The sequence below is a fragment of the Amblyraja radiata genome, chromosome 28, assembly GCF_010909765.2.
Source record: "Amblyraja radiata isolate CabotCenter1 chromosome 28, sAmbRad1.1.pri, whole genome shotgun sequence".
Lineage (NCBI taxonomy): Eukaryota > Metazoa > Chordata > Chondrichthyes > Rajiformes > Rajidae > Amblyraja > Amblyraja radiata.
The window spans coordinates 7,953,159-7,978,076 of NC_045983.1; the positions used below are offsets into that span (position 1 = coordinate 7,953,159).

The following is a 24,918-nucleotide window of genomic DNA, read 5'->3' on the forward strand; positions in this document are numbered from 1 at the left end:
GGTCGCAGGCTCGAAGGGCCGAATGGCCTTCTCTTGCACCTATGTTTTATGTTTCTATGTGCTGGCCCATTATTGCCACGTGTACCGAGGTACAGTGAAAAGACTAATGTTTGCATGCTATGCAATTAAATCAAATAATACTACACATGACTACAATCAAGCCACAAGTACAACTGATTGGGAATAGGGATTTAAAAGAGTGGGGTGATTGTTTCGAGTGATAGTAGATTTTTATTCTGAGACCAGCACATAAAGAGTCGCCGCGTTCAAACCCCATCTTGCGTGTGTGGAGAATGTTCTGCAGTGTCCCCTGATTAATAGGATCGGAGGCTTCAACAGGGTTGAAACATATGATGTGCAAAGGTGGATCCTGCTCCTTTCACATCTCGTGATGTTTTTGTGTGATTAAGATCACGTCTGCTGTGCCTGCAGCTGGGCGGAATCTATTCTATGATTCTGAGTGCAGCCCCTCTACTCACTGGGAAGTTGCAGTTGGAGAAGCCAAGCAATGCCTTTCCCTGCGGCAGAGAGCAGGGAGGTACACCTGGAGCTACCGTGGATAGAACTGCCACCTTTGTGGCCATGATCATGATCTCTGGTGCATCCTGCTCTTTCCGATGCAGAAATTGTGAATCTGTGCTTTTTCACAGCCAGGTTTTAGCACCTCAGCAAGAATGGTATCTGATCCCAAGGCCTTGATATTTTGTAAGATGCAGCAAGCGCACAGATGTGAAATGAGTCGGCTGCTATGGAATGGAGTCATGACTCAAGGGACAGCACCATATCACACCTGCAGTCTCCATCTGCATTTGAGGGCTGTTGTGGGGAGGGTGGGGGCGAGGAGGAGGAAATGGTACGGTAATACTTACAGTTGGATCTTTCCCCTATTTTGCCACCTTCCTTTATGACATTTAGATTCGGAAATATTTAAATAAGTCGCGATTTTATGTTTTATCTTTGTGCCTCAAGATCATAGTTTGTTTTATTTTCTAAAGGGAAACCCTCAAGTTGGATGTCAGCTTTAGTTTGTAATTTAGAAAGTAACGTTCAGACTGAATGATAAGCTGATGTTCCTCTTTCCCCCACCTTCCATCCTGGTTCCTCAGGCTACAGGCATCCGTCACCCACCACTGTGGCCAGAACGGTGAGGATACTGCATACCCTGCTAGCCTTGGTCGGCAAGCACAGGAACTACGACAAATTTGAAGTCAACACTCAAAGTGTGGCTTATCTTGCTGGTGAGAAAACATTTAATCTGCTTTCAATTTATCAAAAGTAAACTCAACGGCTGAGATTCCTCCCATCCTATGATTGTTAACGAGGTGGGTTGGTTGCGTTTACTGCCAGAAAAAATAACGGTGTGAGGGGGGTGATTTATACCCACTGCCCGCGTGGCATGTCGATCAAAAGCTGATGAATATTAGTCAACCAACATAAACCAGAGGTGCAGACAGATTTCTGGTGTTCACCTTTATTTTAACCTGGTTAAAAAGAAGACACAATGTGCAGGAGTAACTCAGCGGATCAGGCAGCATCTCTGGAGAACAGACAGCTGTGGAACTGCCACAGACAGCTGCGGAGGACAAGTCATAGGGTATTTTTAAGGCGGAGATTGACAAATTCTTAATGAGCAAGGGTGTCAAGGGTAATGGGAAGAAGGCGGGAGAATAGGGTTGAGAGGGAAAGATAGATCAGTCATGATTAAATGACAAAGTCAACTTGAAGGGCCGAATGGCCAGATTCGCTTCTATGGCTGATGCACGTGGATAGGTGAAGTTTCGGGACAGGACCGGAGTTGTTGCCTGACCCACTGAGTTACTCCAGCACTTTGTGTCTTTTTGTAAAGCAGCATCTGCAGTTCCTTATTTCTTGATTTTAACCTAATTCGTATGAGCCCCTATTGTGGTCAGGTTTCAATCCATTTTGGGGGCACTTGGTTGGGAAGTTCACAAATAAATAGCAATGCAGTTGCCATGTGAGCTACCCCAGTCACAGATGACAATCCATTCCTGTGAACTTGTTGGATTCTTAAGATATCCATGGGGAGCATGTAATTTGCCTAATATGAATTAGTAAGGCTTTCTTTCAAAAATATTTGAGACATGGAGATGCAAGATCCCCTTGCATGAGGTTGGAGGAGGTGCAAATGAACCTCTGCCTCACCCGAAAGAAATGTCAGTGTCCTTGGACGGAGTCAAGGGAGGAGGTATAAGGTGTGAGTGTTAGAATCCACTCATCTCCATCACCAGTGCTAAATTGAGAAGTTTAGATTCATTTGTCATCACACAACAGGGTTGTGGTTGAGTACGGAAGAGACTCACAGGACATTGCCTGGCTTGGAGCCTTACAGTTATAGGGAGAGATTGGACAGGGTGGGGTTGTTTTCCCTGAAACACACGAGGCTGAGGGGTGATCTTTAAGAGGGGATAGTAAGGATCATTATCGCATAGTGGGGGATGTCTACGACCAGAGGATATGGATTTAAGATGAGAAGCAGGAGGTACAGAGAGAATCTCAGGGGATTGGAATCGTGAACAGAGAAATTGACAGAGAAGGTAGTGGGGACAGATATTCTCACAACATATAAGAAGCTTTTAGTCAAGCACATCAGCTCCATGACACAGAAAGCATTAACCCCTTAGTGGTAAATGGGATTAGTACAGATAGTGTATTGGACAGGTGGACCTAATGGCTGAAGGGCATGTTTCTGTGATGAACAACTTGGATTATAGATGGAGCTCCTGATAAAATGAAATCTAGAATTCTTAAACTCATGAATCCTCACGAGTTTCCCATCCATGTAATTTACCTTAATGTTGGAATTAAGATTCGGGGGGGGGGGGTCTTGGGTAATGTTAATGGACTCCGAAGAGCTGGGCGGCAGTCCTTCTCATTAAAAAACATCCTTTTTCTGCAGCTTTACTGACTGTTTCGGAGGAGGTGCGGAGTCGGTGCAGCCTGAAACATAGGAAGTCTCTCTTAATGTCTGATGTTTCCATGGAGAACGTGCAAATGGATACATATGCCATGTACCATGGTGACCCAGGTTCCAGGTCTATATACACCTTTTTTCCCATTGTTTCCATTTTGTTATTGTTTTGGCTGTGTTGATCTTTTGCTGATAACTGGGAGGAGCTGGAAAATATGACCACATCTTTCGTCGCACTTTCAAAAATAGCCTCTCTTGCCAGATTCATTTATCGCGCTCGAGCTTTATGTGAATTGAGAATTGCTGCCGTGTTAACTGATTGTAGAGGGAAATTGGAAAAACAAGCCAGGGTGGGGAGGCTCTAAAGCACAGAAGTTGGCTTGTGATCCACTGGGTAGGTTGTGTTCAGAAAAAAAACTGACTTCGTGCCTACATTGTGGGAGTCAAAATGCTGCAAGTCAGTATGCGTGAAACAGGCATTTAACCTTGCCGACTCTACCACAAGAGCGGCACGGTGGCGCAGCGGTAGAGTTGCTGCCTCAAGGCGCAAGAGACCCGTGTTCGATCCTGACTACAGGTGTTGTCTGTACGGAGTTTGTACGTTCTCCCCGTGACCTGCATGGGTTTCCTCCGTCATCTCCGGTTTCCTCCCACACTCCAAAGACGTACAGGTTTGTAGGTTAATTGGCTTGGTAAAATTCCAAATTTCCCCTAGTGTGTGTAGGATAGTGTGCGGGGTTCGCTGGTTGGTATGCACCCGATTGGCCGAAGGGCCTGTTTCCGCACTGCATCTCTAAACTAAACTAAACGGACACAGGAAAGTGGGAAAAACCTTCAGGCCCTTCAAACCTGCCCCACCATTTAATACGATTGTGGCTGATCGATGCTGGCCATTTCTCCATACATATTTTTGTCAATCTTTCAAATGTTCGTCCACCTCAACTTTAAATACTGATGATGGCCCAGGTTCCGCCATATGCCGAGGCAGAGATGTTCAGAGATTCGCCAGCATCTGCAAGAAGAAATTTCTACGCACCTCAATTTTAAATGACCAGCCCCTTGTCGTCATGTTGCCTTGTTCGAGACTCTCCCAATGGTGAAAACATTGTGGTATCTGCTAATGTCAAGCCCCTTTATGGTCTTGTCTGTTTGAATAATGTCACCCCTCATTCTTCTAAACTCCAGGGAATAAAGCCCCAAACTATTTGGTCTCTCCTGAAACGTGTCTTTGATATTTCCCCATCTATGCTCTGGCCTAAGGAGATGCCACGTTTTGGGGGTCTAATGATGACTCCCTCCTGTCTCCCTTCCCTGCAATTTATAATTTTAACCCTGACAGATTCCCAATTACTGTCCATTTACATCATGACCCAGCACAGCTCTGGTACCTTCCTAGATTTAAGGGTCTGTCCCACTTTCACGACCTAATTCACGACCTCTGACGAGTTTGCCCTTGACTCGTACTCGCAGCATGGTCGTAGGAGATCGTAGATAGGTCGTAGCAGGCCGTGATGCTAGTCGTAGGTACTCGTGGCATCAAGTAGGTCGGGGAGTTTTTTCTAGCATGATGAAAAATGTCCACGAGTAAAAAAGGTTGTGAATTAGGTCGTGAAATTGGCCCTTAACAATGCCACCCATCTCCTTTCTTCTTGGCCTGTTATTTTGAAACCGTGTATAACCTGGAACATTAAGCATCCTAGTCACCCTGCAACCATGTTCCTGTAACAGCTAAACCATCATACTCGTTTGTCGCTATCTGTGCTATCAACTCGTCTTTCTTGATGCAAAGACAGTTCAGTCAAGCAAAGAGCATTACATTAGTCTCAGAGTGCCAGAGGTCTGGGTTCAATCCTGACCTGTGTGGAGTTTGCTCGTTCTGCTGCCAGTGTCCCATGAGTCAGAACACATCTCTCCCACGCCATACATTTATCTATCAAATCCTATTTATCCTTTGCCAATTTGCACGTGACTCAGAGATGTTTACCCCTTGTTTCTCAAGTTCATAGTTCTCTTCATGGAAGCTGATGCCTCCCAGCCCCAGAGATCCTGGTTCAATTGTGTGCTCGAGAATACGTCGTCGGTTTAAGACGAGGAGTGGGGGGAAAGATTTAATGGGAATCTGAGGGGCAACTTATTTTACACAAAGGATGGTGGATATATAGAATGTGCTGTCGGAGGAGGTAGTTGAGGCAGATACTTTCACAACATTTAAAAAACATTCAGACAGGTACATGGATTGGATATGTTCGAAGGATATGTGCCAAACGCATGGGACCTGTTGGTCAACTTTGGGAAGTTGGGCCGAAGGGCCTGTTTCCCTGCTATGCGACTATGACTAAATAAAACTGAACTAAAAAATGTGTGAGTTTATTTCTCTGAATCTCCTAGAGAGTATTTCTCCAATGGAATCGTTTTCACTTAATGCTTAATGTCATATTTCGCTCTTCCCCATTAATATCTGAGATTGTTCTATATTTGTGAATTTTGACCACTGAAAGAGCACATTACGTATTTTCAAACGACATCGCAGTGGAGTTTCACCTATTTTTCCCTGTGTTTCCTTTTAGAGCTTTAAGAGAAAGTCAGCCATGGGTTTCACCCAAGATCTCGGACAGATATTTGGCCGCTAACTACCCGACGATGGGACAGATCAGTCCCAGGACACGCAAGTCTATGAGTCTGGACATGGGGCAGCCGTCACAGGCCAACACCAAGAAGCTACTAGGTAAGGAAATAAACCGTGAATGCACCACAGAGTGCAGAGATCAATTGTGCCATGAAAACTAGTACAACCTTAAACAATACATTTATTGTCGGCACTATATTGATTTACTGCGAGAAGAATGTGATGACGAATTAGGCAATTTCAGTGGTTAAAGGCAGCATTGTGAGGTGGGGGTGGAGCACTTCTACTATTAGGAGGGATCTACTCGCTGGAGTTTAGGAGGATGAGCAGGGACCTCATTGAAACTTACCAAATAGTGAAATGCCTGGATAGAGTAGATGTGGAGAGGATGTTTCCACTAGTGGGAGAGTCTAGGACCAGAGTCTAGGACCAGAGGTCCAGAGGTCCTAGACTCAGAATTAAAGGGCGATCCTTTAGGAAGGAGATAACAAGAGATTTCTTTATTATCAGAGGGTGGTGAATCTAGTGGAATTCATTGCCATAGAAGGCTGTGGAGGCTGTCAATGGATATTTTTAAGGCAGAGATAGATTCTTGATTATTATGGGTGTCGGGTATGGGGAGAAAGCAGGAGAATTGGGTTAGGAGGGAGAGGTAGATCACCCATGATTAAATGGCAGAGTAGACTTGATGGGCCAAATTCTACTTCTATCACTTATCGACTTGCAGCAGACTGAATTACCAGCCGAACTATCAACCATCTCACACCACTTCCAGTTCCCACAACATGTCTTCCCTCTCCTGCGTCCTGACCTTTCAGCACTGTTTCTTCGTCAGATTATAAACGGTGATGACCATGGAGTTTTTGCTTTGATTTTCCCATATCTCATTGCAAGAGTCGAGAGTGTTTTATTGTCATATGTCCTGAAAATGAAACAATGGCGTTCCTACTTGCAGCAACAGATATGTAAACATAGTCCTCACCAAAACCCATTCTAAACAACAAAAAATTCAGTGAATTAAAAAAAAACAGACAAATAAATAAATAATTATTGAGCAAAATCAAACATAATGCCCTCAAATCTATATACATCAGAGCCTATTTGGAGGTTGCAGTGTTTAACAGCCTGATTGTTTTAAGGAAGAAGCTGCTCCTGAACATGGACATTAAGTTTTTGGGCTCCTATCCCTTCAGGTGTGAAATGAGAGGATGACCAGCGGTGTGGGTCTCTGATGATGCTGGCTGCCTTTTTGAGGCAGTGACTCGATTGATTGATTGATTGATTGATACTTTATTATCACATGTGACATGCCACCGTGAAATTCTTTGTTTTACACACCGTACACAAAGTATGCAAAGAGTCGCCACGTTTGGGGCGCTGAGGCAGTTAAACTTGTAGATCCCTTGGGTGGTGGGGAGGTCAGTACCTGTGATGGACTGGGCAGTGGTCACCACACGGAGGATGCCATTGTTTCAGCCTTTAATTCCTGCACCATCTTTCATAGCCTCAAATTGTCCCGAAGCACTCTGCTGTTGTCACTGTTGCAATAAAGGAAAAGTGGCGCTGAAACTGCACTCAGCAACCCGCCTCAAGCAAACACGTACTAAGTGAAAAGATAGTTGTTTATTCTGTTGATTTAGTGATAAATATTGACTGGGGCAGCAGAGAAGCACTTCCTGAAATGTCTTTTGGTTTTATCTTCATACATTGATGAATAAATCCTGCCACCTTGTGGCATATTCGCATGTTTGAAACTGAACAGGTGATGTACATTATCTTTCAGGTACAAGGAAAAGCTTTGACCACTTAATTTCAGATAGTAAAGCGCCAAAGAGACAGGAGATCGAGACGGGGATTACGACTCCGCCCAAGATGAGGCGTGTGGCAGAGCACGGCTTTGAAATGGGTAACTAGACAAGTATTTTCAATTTGTTATAATTCACGGATTGAGTTGGTTTGTGTTTCCTTTCATCTAGTTGCAATAAACGGTGATGTGCTTAATTGCCATTCTTCACAATGTACCTTTTGGCCCAGTAATCTTACACAAAAGTACTGGCCAACCAAGCCCTTTCAATGTTATGCAACGCTAAGTCAGAACTGAGCACTTTTCGTTGGAGCAATCAGCAGATTATGAAAATGCATCAATTCTGGTTCAGTCCAATATTTTACAATGCTGTGAGGGAAGGAACTGCAGAAGATGGTTTTTGAACCGAAGATAGACACAAAAAGCTAACGTAACTCAGCGGATCAGGCAGCATTGCTGGAGAAAAAGAATTGGTGGCGTTTCCGATTGAGACCCTTCTTCAGACTGGGTGACTTGAGTCCGACGATGGGTCTCAACCAAAAATGTCACCTATTCCTTTTTCCCAAGATCTCTGCCTGACCCGCTGAGTTACTCCAGCTTTTTGTGCCTATTTCACAATGCTGTTTTTTATTTTCCATCATTTTACGTTTTCTTTCTTTTATTGTTCTCATTTTCATCTCTCTCCTGAAACATCAGAGGCCTCCCATGAGTTCACGATATGTCACCCAGCTGACCACCATTGCTCCATTAATTTGGATGGTGAATCTCAATGGGTTCTTTGGTCTCTGAGTGTCACAGGTAGACATGATCCTTGTCCAGATCAAAACCCGCTCCATGTGTGATTCCAGATTTTAGTACTAGATTCAGAAGAGATAAATGTATGGAAAAGAACTGCAGATCCTGATTTACAAAAAAAGGATACAAACTGCTGGAGTAATTCAGCTGGTCAGGCAGCATCTCTGGAGAACATACATAGGAGACGTTTCGGGTTGGGACCCTTCTGAAGAGGGATCAAAGTCTGAAAAAGGGTCTGATTCAACATGTTACTTATCATGTTCCCCAGAGATGCTCCCTGACACACACTGAGTTACTCCAGTACTTTGACCTGTGTTCATCTCTGAATATCTCATTTGTTTGGTTCCACCACCTTTCAACTAACTTGTCATAGACTGGGAAACAAACCTAGTCTTAACTGTAAAGGATAAATAAAAGGAATCATAAACCTGCAGAGTTGTCTTGGTTGTCCATTTTATTGGTTTTCGTCATGAAGGAAACTATCGCCATTGTAATTTAATTTTATGTGGCTACCTAAATATGATTCCTGTTCAAGCTCTAATTTGCAACGTACTCTTACAACTGCTTGTACTTTCCCTAACTTAGAAACGCAGCGGTTATCCTCACAGCAGCACTCACACTTGCGGAAGGTCTCGGTGTCTGAATCAAATGTGCTTTTGGATGAAGAAGTCCTCACCGACCCAAAGATCCAGGCGCTACTACTCACTGTCCTAGTAGGTGTACTTCCAGTTTAACATCTGGTGCCATTTTGTATTGTGTCCAGTGCTTGTTTAAACTTGCTGCACAGGATTATTTTCTTATTAAGTAGCAGGCACATTGAGGATGGGAGGGATGTAATTTGGGGCTTTTTTCAGTTCTTTGGATCTATTATACAATGGATGCCATTATATATTGTCGTTGATCTCTGTTCATCGCCAAGTGATGGAGTAACTCAGCGGGTCAGGCAGCTTCTCTGGAGAACACAAATAGGTGATATTTCAGGTCTGGTCCCTTCTTCAGACTGATTCCACCTGGAAGAGAGGTGAGGGCGGATTAAAGCCTGGCCCATTGAGTTCCTCCAGCACTTCATGTTTTGTGCAATAAGTAAACCTGTCTATTTGATGTGCAGAATGTTGTGAGCTGTCGGTTCTTGTTTTTATGAATGGTATGAACATTGAATTCTCCAAGTAACCCAGCATCTCTTTCCTCTGCCCACACCTCCCCCTCTTCTCCCACCCGTGTGTGCACCCATTTCTCCCCTCTTCCCACCCTGTCCCCTTCCACCGATATCCCTCCCTCTGGCTTCATATTTCACTCTTTTTATCTGACACCCTTTTGTCTTCTTTTCTTCTTCAGCCTTTGTCCACCCATCTGCCAATCAAACGCCCTCACCTCTATCCATCTAGATCACATACCAGGCTTTGTCCTGCCACTAACCACTAACTATTTTCCAGCTTCCTTCCCCCCTTTACTATAATATATCTGAAGATGTGTCCCCACCCCGAAACGTCGCTTGTCTAACTGCCTCCACAGATGCTGCTTGACTCCCCTGAGTTACTCCAACAATTTGTGTTTTACTCACGATTCCAGCATCTGCAGTTCCTTGTGTCACTTCTTATGTTTCTTCGCTCAATTTATGAAGGTCAACATTCAAATTGATGGCTTTCTGAATACTGTTTGATCACTGCCTTCTAGTCGTTTATAACTGTGAATCTTAAGTGGAGAATAGTCCCAAAAAAAAATGCCACCCTGTCTTGCTCAAGTATGTGAGATATTTTGAATCTGGTCATCACCAGTCAAGTCATCTTCATGGAGGAGGGGTGGGCAACAGGTACACTTGGATCGGGATTTTAAATTGACATAGAGTCATTCAGCGTGGGACCTTTGACCCAACTTGTCCACACCGACCAACATGTCCCATCTACACTCGTCCCATCTACACTCGTCCCACCTGCCCGCGTTTGGCCCATATCCCTCGAAACCTTTCCTTATCCATGTAACTGTCTAAATGTTTCTGAAACGTAGCAATAGTCCATTTAAACATTGAAATGGTACTTGTGAGTTGATCCAGTATGTAATCTGGCCACCAAAACACCTACTCCTTCTCTCCCTCTTGTACTTTGGGTCCTCATCCAATATTAGCATTAAATTCATTGCTTGGCAGGAAGTAACATTTTCCTAAGAAACGGTAGTTCTCAGGTCTTTGTCTTTCCTGAAATGGGCCAATCTAAAATTTGGAGGTCTTTTCAATTTGTTGTATACTAAAAGTTTGCATCTATATGTACAGTGCATGTGGCTGAGTCTTGAATTAACCCCAAGCTTAAAAAATTGACATTGAAGTGCCAAGAAATTCTGTTATCTGGATTGTTGCCTTTTTCTATAAACTGGGAGATGTGAAAGTAGCACATGATAACTTTTATTTTTCAACCTTCGAGGGGAATAAGATTTCTTTGAGCAATTATTTTGTATTTCTGAACCAGCGGTACAGATACTGTGTATTGTGTGTGACTTTTTTCACAGGATAAAAATATCAAAGACTACAGGGCTTAGCTTGAAGGTGAGAAGGGCAAAGTTTAAAGGAGATGTGCAGGGCTTTTATTTACACAGACGGTGGTGAGTGCCTGGAACGTGCTGCTGGCGGTGGTGGTGGAGGCAGATACAGTGCCCTCCATAATGTTTGGGACAAAGACCCATCATTTATTAATTTGCCTCTGTACTCCACAATTTGAGATTTGTGATATTTTAAAAAATCACATGTGGTTAAAGTACAAATTGTCAGATTTTAATAAAGGGTATTTTTATACATTTCGGTTTCACCATGTAGAAATTACAGCTATGTTTATACATAGTCCCCCCATTTCAGGGCAGCATAATGTTTGGGACACATGGCTTCACAGGTGTTTGTAATTGCTCAGGTGTGTTTAATTGGCTCCTTAATGCAGGTATAAGAGAGCTCTCAGCACCCAGTCTTTCCTCCTGTCTTTCCGTCACATTTGTAAACTTTTATTGCTGTTTATCAACATGAGGACCAAAGTTGTGCCAATGAAAGTCAAAGAAGCCATTATGAGACTGAGAAACAAGAATAAAGCTGTTAGAAACATCTTAGGTTTACCAAAATCCACTGTTTGGATCATCATTAAGAAAAAAGAGAGCACTGGTGAGCTTACTAATCACAAAGGGACTGGCAGGCCAAGGAAGACCTCCTCAGCTGATGAAGAAAAATCCACAAACACCTGTCCAACAGATCAGAAACACTCTTCAGGAGTCAGATGTAGATTTGTCAATGACCACTGTCTGCAGAAGACTTCAAGAACAGAAATACACTACAAGATGCAAACCACTGGTTAGCTGCAAAAATAGGATGGCCAGGTTAAATGGGTTAAATTGTTATATTCTAACCCAACAGCTAGAATATTAACAAACAAAATGTTATCAACTAAATTTAATCTCTCTAGAGGCTGTAGACAAGGATGCTCACTATCCCCACTATTATTTGCTCTTGCAATCGAACCCCTAGCAGAAAGCGTTAGAAACCATCCAGGAATATTTGGATACAATACTAGAGACACAAGGAATAAAATCTCCTTATATGCAGATGATATACTAATATATATTACAAAATTAGAAACTAGTATTCCAAACCTATTAAATCTAATAACTCAATTTGGTCAGTTTTCGGGATATAGAATCAATTGGAATAAAAGCGAAATCATGCCAATAACAAAATTCAATTTACATACAATACAACAATCCCCTTTTAAAATAGTTAAAGATAAATTTAAATACTTAGGAATCTATGTAACTAAGACATATACCTCTTTATTTAAACTAAATTTCCCACCCTTACTGAATAAACTACATAAGAATATTCAATACTGGAAAACACTCCCCATTTCAATGCTTGGGAGAATTAATGCTATAAAAATGATTTTTTTACCGCAACTGCTGTACCTACTTCAATTAATTCCGATATATATCCCAAAAACTTTTTTCAAAAAAGTCGACTCCATTGTTACAAGTTTTGTCTGGGATTATAAGAATCATAGAATAAGTAAAAAACATTTATGTAAATCAAAGATAAATGGAGGTCTGGCTTTGCCAAATTTCTTATTTTATTTTTGGGCAGTCCATATTAAAAACATGAATTTTTGGCTGGAAGAAATGGACCAACAACCAGATTGGCTAATGATGGAAAAGGAAGACTGTCTACCTTTTGAAATTGGACCGATCATATTTGCCCCCACAAAACTGCACAAAAAAACCTATAAAGAAAACCCCATAATACATAGTGGAATACGAATTTGGAAACAAATAAAAAAAGATTTAAAATTGAATAATATACCACTCTGCCTTCCCATTGTAAATAATCCTTTATTCAAATCATCCTTTATGGACAAAGGTTTCACACAATGGAAAAATCATGGAATCAAAAATATAGGACATCTTTATGGGAAAGGTACTTTTCTTTCATTTCAAGAGTTACAACTGAATTATGGACTGCACTCAAATAATTTCTTCAGATATCTACAAATTAGAGATTATGTTAAATCTAATACACAAATTTACAGGAATAGGGAATCAGAAATTCTTGATGAATGTCTGAACAAGCATCCTAATACTGAAAAACTAATAGCTTATATTTATAACACCTTACTAAATAACGAGGTACCACCGACCGAACCATATAGATACAAATGGGAAAATGAAATAGGTCATCCTATCACGAAAGATATGTGGGACGAAAGTTTACAACAAATACATCAATGTTCATTAAATGCCAGACATACTTTAATACAATTCAAGGTCTTACATAGACTACACTTCTCTAAAATAAAACTAAATAGAATCTTCCCACAAATCTCTCCTATTTGTGATAAATGTCTACATTTAGAGGCTAATTTAACACATACGTTTGCAAACTGTATAAAACTTAAACATTTCTGGACAGATATTTTTGAAATAACTTCAGAAGTTATTAATACAAAACTGGACCCAGACACAAAATTAATAATACTTGGAATATCAGAACAAAGCTTAACACTCACAACAAACCAAAGAAACTTCCTCAATTACAGTATAATAACCGGAAAAAAATTAATATTAAAATTTTGGAAAGGCCCTACAACCCCCACAATTAAAATGTGGATTACGGAAATGTCGGAGACCCTATACTTAGAAAGAATTAGACTTGTCTTAATGGACAAACAAGATCTTTTCCATAAAATTTGGGCTCCATTCATTAACTATCTGAAGGGATAGATTGGCACAGCACGAGGACCCAGCTGAAACTTGAACTCAGGAACAGATGAAAAACTATACTCTATACTTTATAACCTACGAACCTATCTCCATTGATGTATTACAGGTAACCCATTCCACCTCCCTTGTTTTTCTGTTGTGTTGTTTCTTGTTTTTTTTTGTTTTTTTGCTTTCTTTTTTATTTGTAACTTTCTACCCTCTCTTTTTCTCGCTTTCTATAAAAAATAAAAATACTAGAAGCAGAAGTAATTGATAATGGAAAATTTTAATAATGTATGACTGATGTATATGAAAAGTTTTTTTTTTTTTACTATAATATGTAACTACATTTTATAATATGTCTACTTCTAATAAATAAATAAAATTTAAAAAAAGAAAAAAAAAAGAAACATCTTAGGTTTACCAAAATCCACTGTTTGGATCATCATTAAGAAAAAAGAGAGCACTGGTGAGCTTACTAATCACAAAGGGACTGGCAGGCCAAGGAAGACCTCCTCAGCTGATGAAGAAAAATCCACAAACACCTGTCCAACAGATCAGAAACACTCTTCAGGAGTCAGATGTAGATTTGTCAATGACCACTGTCTGCAGAAGACTTCATGAACAGAAATACACTACAAGATGCAAACCACTGGTTAGCTGCAAAAATAGGATGGCCAGGTTACAGTTTGCCAAGAAGTACCTAAAAGAGAAACCACAGTTCTGGAAAAAGGTCTTGTGGACAGATGAGACGAAGATTAACTTATATCAGAGTGATGGCAAGAGCAAAGTATGGAGGAGAGAAGGAACTGCCCAAGATCCAAAGCATACCACCTCGTCTGTGAAACACGGTGGTGGGGGTGTTATGGCCTGGGCATGTATGGCTGCTGAAGGTACTGGCTCATTTATCTTCATTGATGATATAACTGCTGATGGTAGTAGCATAGTGAATTCTGAAGTGCATAGACACATCCTATATGCTCAAGTTCAAACAAATGCCTCAAAACTCATTGGCTGGCAGTTCATTCTACAGCAAGCTAATAAATCCAAACATACTGCTAAAGCAACAAAGGAGTTTTTCAAAGCTAACAAATGGTCAATTATTGAGTGGCCAAGTCAATCACCCAATCTGAACCCAACTGAGCATGCCTTTTATATGCTGAAGGGAAAACTGAAGGGGACTAGCCCCCAAAACAAGCAAGGGCTAAAGATGACTGCAATACAGGCCTGGCAGAGCATCACCAGAGAAGACAACCCAGCAACTGGTGATGTCCATGAATCGCAGACTTCAAGCAGTCATTGCATGCAAAGGATATGCAACAAAATACTAAACATGACTACTTTCATTTACATGACATTGCTGTGTCCCAAACATTATGGTGCCCTGAAAAGGGGGGATTATGTATAAACACTGCTGTCATTTCTACATGGTGAAACCAAAATGTATAAAAAATACCCTTCATTTATTTATTTTCTACTGTATTCCACAATTTGAGATTTGTAATAGAAAAAATGGGGGGCCTATGTATAAACACTGCTGTAATTTCTACCTGGTGAAACCAAAACGTATAAAAATGGCCTTTATTAAAGTCTGACAATGTGCACTTTAACCACATGTGATTTTTTTCTATTACAAATCTCAAATTGTGTAGTACAGAGGCAAATAAATAAATGATAGGTCGTTGTCCCAAACATTATGGAGGGCACTGTAAGATAGTGGAATTTTAGGGACATTTAGATGGGTGCATGTATTTGAAGAAATGCGTTAATATGGATTCTGTGCTGGCTGGTAAGAGTTGGTTTTAGCATTTTGTTCACCACATAGATTGTGGGCCAAGGGGCCTGTTTCTGTGCTGTACTGTCCTATCACCAGCGTTATCTGTAAAGTCGATGTTAAATAGTCACTTCACAGAATGTGAATCAAGAAAATGTTGAAATCAATTCCAATATACTAATGACTTTGTGTTCTTCTCAAAAGGCCACATTGGTGAAACACACTACAGATGAGTTTGATCAACGCATCTTGTACGAGTACTTAGCTGAAGCCAGTGTCGTCTTCCCCAAAGTGTTTCCCATTGTGTAAGTTCCTCTGCTGTTGCATAACATCAGTTCGTTCTTCAACCGGAATAGAAATTGTGATCATTGAAATTAGCATTTATGGTCTCTTTGTGAGCTCATCCACAAGTATGCTATTAAAAAATTGCTCCAGAGAATCTGACCATTGCGTTTTTAAAAAAAAGGTAATGTCTCTGTGAAATTATATCTTTACGCACATTCCATTAAGTCGTGCTTTTTTCCGTAAAAGTTAAAATAAAACAGCAAGTGTTGTGTTTTAAAGTCAATTTTAAGGGTTGCGTCTAAATGATTTACCTTTAATGGGAATAAAGAGCCAGTGGATTATAGCATGGTCCGAATATCTACCATCTTTGAAGCACATTTTTGACTTTATTATAAGTTTCACTTTTGTGTTTTTTTTGTGATACTTAGACATAATTTACTGGACTCGAAGATTAATACCTTGCTGTCACTATGCCAAGACCCCAATCTGTTAAATCCCATCCACGGAATTGTGCAGAGTGTCGTGTACCATGAAGAGTCGCCGCCTCAGTACCAGCCAGCATATTTACAAAGTAAGTGTACTTTACTGCTGATATCTTGTCAACAGTGGGAGAAACACAGAGCGTTACACAGTGTTCTTCATTTTGCTTTAAAAAATATGAAAGATTGAATTTCAAGGAATTCACCATTCGTGATACCTAAATAATTCAGAAACTTCAGGCAATGAAGTCGGGTTAAAGAGCTGTGCTATTGTTTGCTCTCTTCATGCAGGCCATTGTGCCTTAGTTCCACTGATGGACATCATGTGGCCCATCATGCTATCGGGAAGCACCAGTATCAATTCGAGTCATCAGCTACTGAGCTGACATTTATACATCCACGTGTAACAAAATGCAGATGCTGTCAGTAGCTTTGGTCAACAAAACCAGGTCCAATGTCTCTGTGAGAGCCGAGTTTCTTCAGCCAGAGAGAGGGTGGTGAATCTGTGGAATTCAGATGGGAAACAGACAAACTCTTAATGTGGCTGCAGTCCATAGTTCTCAGCTTCAAGACTCCTCTCAGAAATGTAGGAAGGGAACTCAAGAGGCTATGATCAAGTATTATATAAGAAGAATTGTGTAAGAAGGAACTGCAGATGCTGGCTTAAACCGAAGATTGACACAAAATGCTGGAGTAACTCAGGCAGCATCTCTGGAGAGAAGGAATGGGTGACGTTTCAGGTCGAGACCCTTCTTCAGACTGGTTAGGGATAAGGGAAACAAGAAATAAAGATGATCTAAGAACAATTATAGGTTATCTAGATTAATAATAAAACCAAGGTATTTTAAATTTAAAAATAACTAAGTGAAGTGTAATCAAGAGTGTTTCATTGTCATATGTCCTGAAACTGAACAATTAAATTCTTACTTGCAGCAGCACAATAGATGTGGAAACGTAGTACACTACCCCAAGTCTATTTTGAGCTTATTTGAAGGTTGTAATGTTTAATAGCCTGATGGTTGTTGGGAAGAAGCTGCTCTTGAACCTGGATGTAACAGTTTTCAGGCTTGTATACCACCTTCCCGATGGCAGTGGTGAAATGAGAGTGTGGTATGGGTCTCTGATGATGCTGGCTGCCTTTTTGAGGGTTCCTTGTGCGTAGCTTGAATCAGAAGGAATATTGTTTTAACTCTTCTTTGGAAGTGCTCCAATCTCGATTGTGTTGGTTCACTGCTTTTTAACTTTGTCATTCTCTTGCTTTTTCTCATCCCATCAGGTTTTGGTTTCAATGGGCTTTGGAGATTTGCAGGATCTTTCTCCAAGGTGAGAATGAAACTATTTTGAAACATCTTTTAGATTTTCTTGGACTTTGCACTGAATTATCAACATGTATAAGTAGAAATTGTTGGATTGGACAAAATATTCCTTACGGATATTCATGATCAACATTTTCAATAGTAGCTGAGATAGTTTTGGGTAATTAAATATTAAATTAAAAATAATACAAAGAAAGATGACTCCTTTTGTGATCAGATGTACTAGCATGCCTCACATTTAAGTACATCTGAATAGTCACTGTTGCGACATAGATAACATAAGAGTCAATTTGTACATCGCATGTTGTGTGCTGCACAAACCCTAGAGCAAGGATAGTTTAGATTGAATCTTACCCAAACTTCAATGGTTAATTTATGGGGGGAGATTTACTTTAGTTGATAGATACAGCATGAAAACAAGCCCTTTGGCCAACCAGACTCATAACAACCATCACCCATCCATACTAGCTGCATGTTATCCCACTTTCGCATCCACTCCCTGTATATTAGGGGCGATTTACATAGGCCAATTAACCGACAAATCTGCATGTCTTTTGGATATGGGAGGAAACCAGAGCACCTGGAGGAAACCCACGTGGTCACAGAGAACGTGCAAATACCACACAGATCGCACCCGAAATCAGGATCGAACCCAGGTCTGTGGTGCTGTGATGCAGCAGCTCTACCGGCTGTGCCAGTTTGCTGCCCTGCCCAAACTTGGATTGTATTCCCTGGGTTTGGGAAGGTAATGGGGTCATTGATTCAGGTCTTCCAGGTATTACAAGGAGCTGATCATATGGATAGAGTGCAGCTATTTCCACCTAATGTAGAACCTAGGACGAGAGGCGTGATTGAGATAGGGTTTTCTCGGAAGAAGGGAAATATTTCTACACTTGGAAATTTGGCACTCTAAAACAGCAAATTATGTTGAATCAATTAATTTTAAACTAAGATGGAGATAATTGTTTTAAAAAAAGAGCAGATATGGGCAGTTGCATGAAATTAGTTCACGGATCAACCATAAACTCAGTGAATGACAGAACAGGCTTCAGGGGCTGTGGAGTTTGCTTCTGTCCTTTTTGTTATAATTAGAAATGCACTTGTGACCAGATGCTCTATTTTAGTATTGTTTGGAATGAAGTTATGAACTTTGCTGCACAGCAACCATAGTTAATATGCAGCTGCGGAGACTGATGGTACAGCCATTCCTGGTTCCATCTTACGAACCATCCTGTTTTTCCTTGCCTCCCCTGTTTGCACTTACTATCTGTGCTGTCTGTACGGAGTTTGCACGTTCTCTCTGTGACCATGTGGGTTTTCTCCCTTTGCTCCAGTTTCATCTAACATCCCAAAGATGTGCGGGTTTGTAGGTTAATTAACTCTAGTGTGCTGGCAGTAGCTACAAAATTGGGATAACACAGACCTAGCAGGAATGGGTGATCGGTCTGGTCTCTGCGGGCCGATGTGAATCTCTAAACTAAACCATCTATTTTCTCTTGTTTCTCCTGATACATAATGTACTCATTATTTTGAGAAAACAATACTTCTTGTAGACTTGTCCATTTGCATTTGTCTGAATTGCACATTTTAACTTTGAATTGGACCCTTCTTGAAGCATTTAACTTCAGTTGTTTCCTTTGTGTTTATCCTGTTGAACAGCAAACACAGATCCCAGACTACGCTGAACTGATTGTGAAGTTTCTGGATGCATTAATTGACACGTACTTGCCAGGAATAGATGAGGAATCCACCGAGGAGTCTCTGCGTACGCCGACCTCTCCCTACCCACCCCCTGTCCAGAGCCAGCTTAGCATTACTGCCAACTTAAACCTCTCGAATTCCATGACCTCACTGGCAACCACGCAGCATTCTCCTGGTGAGTAAAGTTCTCTTTTGATCACGCGGGAATTACCTGAATTGATCCCTCGCTCAAGTACATTAACTTATGAACTTTGAGTTCATAACTTTGAGTACTTATGAACTCTCCAAGTGCACATTAGATATCAACATGTGCAATATATAGCAATTCTGTTTATTCTTGCACTTTATTTTTACATTTTTAAATAATGTTTTTTTTTATTGTCTGCAGTATATTGTGTTTTCACCATGTGTGAGGAAAGCACCAAGTCAAATTCCTTGTTTGTGTACATACTTGGCCAATACATTGATTCTGATTCATTATCAGCTTCAAGGATTCTCTATCCCAGATTTTTTTGTTGCCACCTTTTTTACGTTTGTTCCCTTCCTGGAGACTCGCAATGTAGCTGTCTGGGCAGCACGGTGGCGCAGCGGTAGACTCTGCGCCAGAGACCCAGTTTCGATCCTGACTTCGGGCGATGTCTCTACGGAATTTGTACCTTCTCCCTGTGAACGCGTGGGATTTTTCCAGGTGCTCCTGTTTCCTCCCACATTCAAAGATGTACAGGGCTGCAGGTTAATTGGCTTTGATAACATTGTAAAATTGTCCCTTATGTGTTGGATGGTGTTGGTGCACAGGGATTGTTGGTCGGCACGTACTCGTTGGGACGAAGGGCCTGTTTCTGCACTGTATTTCTAAAGTCTAAAGTAAAGTAACTGATAGCATACGAGCATAAGCAGTCTATGTAATGAGGGTGATACACATTAGATTTAGTAAGCTGAGTACAATTAAACCTGTTGCATTGGCTTTCAAACAATTATTTTCATTTTTCTTAATCTGTGTTAATTCAAGTTACTCCGACAATTGTTAATTACTATTTCTTGGTTCTGTCTAGTTGGAGGCTGACCAACACAGCCTCGGTAAAGCTCAAATGTCAGTGTACCTAGTTCTCTCCCTCTTATTAACTGTATCATATTTGAGTTTTGTTATCTTAACTGGGTGGCACAGTGGTAGAGTTGCTGCCTTACAGCGCCAGAGACCCAAGTTCGATCCCGACTACAGGTGCTGTCTGTACGGAGTTTGTAGGTTCTCCCCGTGACCGCGTGGATTTTCTCTGAGATCTTTGGTTTCCTCCCACACTATAAAGACGTACGTGTTTGTAGGTTAATTGGCTTGTTATACGTGTAAATTGTCCCGAGCGTGTGTTGGATAGTATTAATGAGCGGGGATTGCTGGTGGGTGCGGATTCGATGGACCGAAGGGCCTGTTTCCGCGCTGTATCTCTAAACTAAACTATTGTGTTCATCTATCATCATGTTATTTGTGCACCGGGACTTACTCTTGTTCCATTTTTCCTCCCTCATCTCTCTGGCCGTATGCTGCTGTCATTTTGACCAGTGTGTAAACGATCCCCTACATTGCCCCAGATGAGGTCTTCAGATGGTGAAATTATCTGGTACAGATGAAAACTATAGCATGGGCCATCCAGTGCCCTGTATTTGCTATAGTTTTTACACTGAGACAGTGGTTGACTTCGTTAGAATGTGGCTGCAACGTAGTTTGTATTTGTAGTAGTGTTAACTCCCATGCAGATGGGAGTCGAGTGTTAGCTTATCCTGCAAGCAAATAGAGCCTCATTATAACTATTATCTCTGCTCATAAGAACACGCTTATTCCACAATCTCTTTTGGTATTGCAGTATCATTGTTTTTTTTATATTTTAAGGTGTGCCTTCTTGGGGAAAGTAATCTTAATTGCATCCAATTATTGAGTAATTTATCTGGTTTTAGTGACACTGGACAGACACCGAGGCGACCGTTGATTTTCACTTTAGAGCTCAAATATTCTTGAGGGCAGGCACCAACACAGGGGTTACTTTCCAGAAAAGCTGTGCATGTCTCACAAACATGCAAATTATACATATGCCCACACTATCGGGCGCACATTTGACGGGGTTAATTCAAAAATATAAGAGCGTAAATTAGGCTTTGGTATTAATTAAACAACCACGTTATTCCAAAATCGCATAAATCAAAAGAGTAAAATGCGTGGTGTCTGTCTATAGGGTGCTGGAAGCAGATTCAGTCTTGAATGGATGCTGGAAGCAGATTCAGTGGTAAGTCCTGATAAGAGATTGGATTCTGCTTGAAAGGAGGACAATTGCAAGGCTATGGAGTAGGAGCAGGGGGAACAGGACAAACTGAACAAACTGAACAGCCTGTCAGATGTCACAAGCTGACTGGCCACTGCCCGTGCTCTATTACTCCATGGAGTGTCTTGAATGTGAAGTTATGTATAAAAGAAAATCCAAGTCACTTTTCTGCCATCTAGTGGATTGTGCTAAAATGCCGAAATAAAGTCTGAGGCAGTTTGATAACATGTGGGCAAATGGGACTAGCTTAGATGGGGCATCTTGGTCAGCATGGACAAGTTGGGCAGAAGGGCCTGTTTCTGTGTTGTATGACTCACTGACTCTCTCTGACTCAATGTCAGTGTTCAACTTCACTACATGAGGTGATAAAGAGCACGTATTTAAAAAAAACAAAGTATGTTTTGTCTTGTTTTCTTGCATCACAAAAAAAAACAGTTTCAAACGTTCTTCCTGTGACCACATAGAAACATAGAAACATAGAAATTAGGTGCAGGAGTAGGCCATTCGGCCCTTCGAGCCTGCACCGCCATTCAATATGATCATGGCTGATCATCCAACTCAGTATCCCGTACCTGCCTTCTCTCCATACCCTCTGATCCCCTTAGCCACAAGGGCCACATCTAACTCCCTCTTAAATATAGCCAATGAACTGGCCTCGACTACCCTCTGTGGCAGGGAGTTCCAGAGATTCACCACTCTCTGTGTGAAAAAAGTTCTCATCTCGGTTTTAAAGGATTTCCCCCTTATCCTTAAGCTGTGACCCCTTGTCCTGGACTTCCCCAACATCGGGAGCAATCTTCCTGCATCTAGCTTTCTTCTGAGTGCTCTGGTTTCCTCCCACATCCCAAAGATGTGTGGGTTTGTAGGTTGTCCCCTCGTGTGGTGGGAGTGGATGAGAATGTGAGATAACATAGAACTAATCTTCAAAAGTCGGTGAGGACAGGTGGGCCGAATGACCTGTTTCCACACTGTTTCTTCAATCAAAGAGGATTGGAGAATTGTGGATGGTTTACTACGATTATACAGGACCATTGGCGAAACCACACGGATTATTCTGTGCATTTTTGTTATCTCCTTCCCAAAAAAAAGATTTACTTACCAACAAAGGTTGACCAGACTAATTGCTGGGGTAACAGGACTGCTGTGGGAAGAGAGAAGTTCGACGAGGTTTAATCTCACCTGAATGAGGTCAGACCTTGCCTGACTGAGAGGAGAGGCCACACTTGGAGTACTGTGTTCCATTTTGGTCACCTTGCTATCAGAAAGATGACATTGAGCTGGACAGAGTGCAGAGAAGATTTACGAGGATGCTACCAGGACTCAAGTATCTGAGCTGTAGGGAAAAGTTGGTCAGGCTGGGACTTTATTCCTTGGAGGGAAGAAGGCTGAAGGATGATCTTGTAGAGGTGTATAAAATCACGAGGGAATAAATAGGATGAATGCATTGTCTTTTATCCAGGATAAAATAATCAAGAATCGGAGGTTAGAGGCTTAAGGTGAGAGGGGCAAGATTTAATAGAAACCCAATGAAAACTTTTTAAAGCCATGTGAACAGGTACAAGGAAAGGAAAGGTTTTGAGGGATATGGACTAAATGCGGGCAAATGGAACTTGCTTAGATGGTCAGCATGAACGTGTTGGGCTGAAGGGCCTGGTTCCGTGCTGTATGACTCGATCTAGTTGAAACTTGAAAAATCCCACCTCAGCAGGACAGATTGGACGTGGGAAGGATGTTTTTCCTGGCTGGCATATCTAGAACTAGGAATCACTGACTCCGAATTGGGACTCGGATGGAGAGAAAGTCTTCACTCAGAGGCCAATGAACCTGTGGAAATCTCGACCACAGAGGGCAGTAGAGACCAAGTCACTGAATATATTTAAGATGAAGGCGGGTTAAATACTCAGAGCAAATCATGAAGGTGTCCGGAGAGAGAGCAATAATAAGGCATTGAGATAGAGGTTCAGCCGTGATTGTGATAGGGGATGAGGCTAAATTGATGAATATTCTGTTTTCAACTGTTTAGAGAGACTTATTTTTCAATATATAATTTTACCATTTAACAAAATTTACAATTAAACACATTTTAGTTTAGTTTACTGAGGTACAGTAAAAAGCTTTTGTTTGCGTGTTATTCATAAACAAGATTTTCCAAAATATTAAAACTCAAGTACAAATTTTGAAAAAAATTTAAAAAAATTAAACATTTCAATTTATGTGTAAATACCGGGATTTGCTTGCGACCTTTGCAGTTATTTTCCTGCATTAAAATCAGGAATATTTCTGGTGTTGGAGAGCCTCCCCAATATTGTGCTTCCTTACTGTGCTGCAGGCCCTGGAGAAATACTGCAAACATCCACCAAGCAACTCCCGTGCTTTACAAATGTGCAGGGGCACAGGTAATTGCTGACATTTCCCTTCATAAATCAGGTGGCAGACCTGTGTTTTGTTGGGAAATGTCAGTAGCTGTGGATTTGCATATCAGCTGTAAAGTTGCTGCCTTACAGCGCTTACTGCGCCAGGGTGCTGTCTATACGGTGTTTGTACGTTCTCCCCGTGACCTGCGTGGGTTTTCTCCGAGATCTCCAGTTTCCTCCCACACTCCAAAGACGTACAGGTTTGCAAGTTAATTGGCATGGTAGAAATGTAAAATTGTCCCCAGTGTTTGTTGGATAGTGTTAATGTGCGTGGATCGCTGGTCGGTGTGGACTTGGTGGGCCGAAGGGCCTGTTTCCACGCTGTATCTCTAAACTAAACTATAGTTGAAAACGTAGAATTTTACTATCGTCTACAGTGCCCTCTATAATGTTTGGGACAAAGATACATCATTTATTTGTACTCCACAATTTGAGATTTGTGATAGAAAAAAATCACATGTGGTTAAAGTGCACATTGTCAGATTTTATTAAAGGATATTTTTATATATTTTGGTTTCACCATGTAGAAATTACAGCTGTGTTTATACATAGTCCCCCCCATTTCAGGGCACCATAATGTTTGGGACACATGGCTTCACAGGTGTTTGTAATTACTCAGGTGTGTTTAATTACCTCCTTAATGCAGGTATAAGAGAGCTCTCAGCACCTAGTCTTTCCTCCAGTCTTTCCATCACCTTTGGAAACGTTTGTTGCTGTTTATCAACATGAGGACCAAGGTTGTGCCAATGAAAGTCAAATAAACCATTATGAGACTGAGAAACAATAATAAAACTCTTAGAGACATCAGCCAAACCATAGGCTTACCAAAATCAACTGTTTGGAACATTATTAAGAAAGAAAGAGAGCACTGGTGAGCTTACTAATCACAAAGGGACTGGCAGGCCAAGGTAGACCTCCACAGCTGAAGACAGAAGAATTCTCTCTATAATAGAGAAAATCCCCAAACACTTGTCCGACAGATCAGAAACACTCTTCACGAGTCAGGTGTAGATTTGTCAACGACCACTGTCCGCAGAAGACTTCATGAGTAGAAATACAGAGGCTACGCTGCAAGATGCAAACCACTGGTTAGCTGCAAAAATAGGATGGCCAGGTTACAGTTTGCCAAGAAGTACTTAAAAGCGCAACCACAGTTCTGGAAAAAGGTCTTGTGGACAGATGAGAAGAAGATTAACTCAGAGTGATGGCACGAGCAAAGTATGGAGGAGAGAAGGAACTGCCCAAGACCCAAAGCATACCACCTCATCT

The 24,918-nt window shown here is 41.3% G+C and overlaps 1 protein-coding gene across 9 annotated transcripts in view; it reads left to right on the plus strand.

Moving 5' to 3' along the window:
* nf1 (neurofibromin 1) overlaps positions 1-24,918 on the plus strand; it is a 325,252-nt gene that overhangs the window by 293,231 nt on the left and 7,103 nt on the right. For 8 of the 9 annotated variants that reach the window (XM_033045685.1, XM_033045690.1, XM_033045687.1 and 5 more), the window contains 9 exons: positions 1,107-1,238; positions 2,918-3,053; positions 5,497-5,654; positions 7,339-7,461; positions 8,740-8,867; positions 15,350-15,450; positions 15,859-16,001; positions 17,186-17,232; positions 18,885-19,101. In XM_033045685.1, the coding sequence (XP_032901576.1) occupies positions 1,107-1,238; positions 2,918-3,053; positions 5,497-5,654; positions 7,339-7,461; positions 8,740-8,867; positions 15,350-15,450; positions 15,859-16,001; positions 17,186-17,232; positions 18,885-19,101 (1,185 nt within the window). Of the gene's footprint in view, positions 1-1,106; positions 1,239-2,917; positions 3,054-5,496; positions 5,655-7,338; positions 7,462-8,739; positions 8,868-15,349; positions 15,451-15,858; positions 16,002-17,185; positions 17,233-18,884; positions 19,102-20,481; positions 20,540-21,148; positions 21,219-24,918 lie in introns of those variants that run through there. The other variant, XM_033045689.1, reaches the window with a different exon arrangement.